Source organism: Oncorhynchus mykiss, chromosome 27 (assembly GCF_057628025.1).
Source record: "Oncorhynchus mykiss isolate SJ-2025 chromosome 27, ASM5762802v1, whole genome shotgun sequence".
NCBI lineage: Eukaryota > Metazoa > Chordata > Actinopteri > Salmoniformes > Salmonidae > Oncorhynchus > Oncorhynchus mykiss.
This window is the reverse complement of record NC_143048.1, coordinates 29,919,927-29,922,728: the sequence shown is the minus strand read 5'-3', so window position 1 is coordinate 29,922,728 and position 2,802 is coordinate 29,919,927. Positions and strand designations below refer to the sequence as shown.

Sequence of the window (2,802 nt, the reverse complement as noted above, 5' to 3'; positions counted from 1 at the left end):
TCTATTGTCTGATTTGCATGCCCAGATGCTGCTGCCAGATTCACTGGGAAGACCACATTCTTTGAACATAGAGAGGACTGAAAAACCACTTCACCATCTATAAGCAGGTCAACTTATGAAATAAATACATGCCACAAAAGTACACACCAAGGGCATATTTCACAGATTAATCCCACTACTGGACAAAAAATCAAGCTCATTGAAAGTGCTTTCAGTGCAGGACTAGGATGATTTTAGTAGACGTCAACTAGTAGGACATACATGTTTAAGTCATGTTCCATCCTACAATTTCCATCCTCTACAGTAGACAATCGAACATCATCAGATCATCTTTGAAATGATTATTGATTGTCAAATAAAGATCCCAATCAGTCCCTCCACTGTAGTTGCTCCTCCTCATTGTCTTGCCGATTACTTGAATTTCTCTTAGAAAATGAAGGGGAAAGGGATTCACAAGGAAATAAAGCAGCCTGTTTAAGTGAGTTCTCGGGGCAGTACAAGGTGTACCAGTATAAAAGCTGCAGTTGTAGGTTGCTCCTTCACACTACTGGACATAATGAGGACCCTGCTACTTACAACCATGCTGCTGGTGCTGCTCTGTAGCACTCAAGGTGAGCAAACATAATAAATAGAGACTGGTTTATAAATAAGTTTCTTTGAAATCAAATAGGAAATATCACTGCAATGAGGTCAACCAAGTCTTGGTTGAGGTGTGCTTTAAAAATCTATATTTCTGGTCCAGGGTAAAATTATTGATATGTAGCCTATAATACATTATGTTGTTGACCTATGTTAGTTAGGTGAAAAGTGTAATGTTATAACAGTGGATCTTCAGTAACTTAGTAAAGGAACTAAAATGCTCATACTCCTCTTCACGGACTTACAACTAACTTTCTCATAACCAATTATTTGATAAGCTAAAAATGCTCCACACTTTAAGAATCCTATCATCACTTCTGCTCTAAATGTCAATTTCTCCACAGTGCTCACACTCAGGTGTTACACCTGTGACATGGCTGATGCTGACTGCAAGCAAGAGACAGAATGTCCACCATCGAGCATGTACTGCAGAACTGTGGTGACTGGTAAATATTCCATTTTTGTTCTTTCATTCATGTCTTTCAATCTCTATCAATAATGTGTATGTATTATGAATCAACTGAGTGCAAAAATCATCTGTAAATTGCTGAAACATTTTCTTCTTCCTTATTTTCCTTCACAGCGGACACAGTGACTCGTACCTGTGAGGAGATGTGTGCCTCAGGTGTCAACGTCTACTGTTGCCAGGGAGACCTGTGTGAGAACTGACATGATCCACAGAGAGCTATCGCCACTGACTAAACACTTTCACCTTCTGTTTAAATACAGTAGAATGATGTGTGGGAAATACGTTACAATATCGGGATACATTATAACCTTTGAATAACATACATTTACATTTTAGCCATGTAGCAGACACTCTTATCCAACGTACATTTAGTGCATTCATCTTAAGATAGCTAGGTGAGACAACCACATCACAGTCGTAGTAAGTACATTTACCCTCAGTAAAGAAGTTATCAGCAAGTCAGTGCTATTGTTTGTGATAATCTTAACAAAAACAAAACCTTATGAATCTATCAATATTTTGGGGTACAGCAAGCCCTTCGCACGATTCATCTGCTTCTGCTGTCCCTCTATGGTTTGAATTAATGCCATTAAACTATGATATTCACAGATGTGGAGGTTTTACAGCAATGAGGATTTCCAATGCCTGAGCTGTGATGCTGGTGTGTCACTTTTATAAATTAATACTAAGAGGCGCCCCAGCCAGGCAGCTAGTGTAGCCTCTCCTAATCTCCTCTCTCTCCTGATGCTCCTGAGTGGGCCATGCTGGCTCATGGCCTCCTGCTGGGATGTGGGTCGCCAGACAGTGACAATGCCTGCCTGTTGTAGCCGTATGCATCTGGGCAGGCAGGATTACCTAAATCCCTCCGATGACGGGGAGTTGTGGAGAACCTGTACGACTCACCTGGCAACTCAAATCCACTCTCCCTCCCTCTGAAAAAAGTATGCTTGATCATGGTGTAGTTTGCTTTGTTTTTGAGAGATTAAGAACGAAGAAAATGGAAGTAAGCGTATGTTTTTGAGGGAGAAAAGAGGAAGACTTCATACATATAAAATCATCTTATTCTGCTTAACTGTAGATAAGGCAAATGTTTAAATGTCGTCTCTCAGCACACGTCAAGACGTCAATTCAACGTCTATTCAACGTCTAACATCTATTCAACAAAATTTCATTGACATGACATGGAAACAATGTTAATTCAGCCAGTGTGTGCCCAGTGGGTGGTCTGTGGCTGGTCATCTTAATTAAATGGGAAATAATGGTCCTGTCTAGATATGTATTTATCTTCCAGCCATTATTTCCTTTTCCATTAGAGCTCCAACAGTTTGTGTAAAAATAACCCTGGAGCTTTAGACAGACAACCTTCACTCCTTTACACATCATGTGAAGGGTGTTTCATTCAGTCCTCATAAAGGGGTCAGTATAAAACACACATCCCATGAACAAAAGAGCAAATGTAATCCCAGAAAACCTTGCTTTCTCTGATCTTACAGGGCACTTTTATCAATTTATAGTTGCCCAGAAAAGGCAGAAACTGATTTACAGTTTACAGAAACAGCACTCAAATGGATTAGATATTGTGCATTAAAACAATACATTATGATATGAATGTCATGAATGTCATGTTTGGCATTCAACCAAATTAACGAAATGTTATACAAATGAATTTCTGAATTAAATTATTTGTTTCCTTT

The 2,802-nt window shown here is 39.3% G+C and overlaps 1 protein-coding gene across 1 annotated transcript; it reads left to right on the top strand.

The window, feature by feature from the left end:
- The first annotated feature begins 556 nt into the window (after positions 1-556).
- On the top strand, positions 557-2,802 carry LOC110507264 (lymphocyte antigen 6D-like). The gene is made up of 3 exons (XM_021587151.3): positions 557-611; positions 984-1,085; positions 1,223-2,802. Exons 1-3 carry the CDS (start codon positions 557-559, stop codon positions 1,306-1,308), a joined length of 243 nt encoding a protein of 80 aa, XP_021442826.1. The 3' UTR covers positions 1,309-2,802.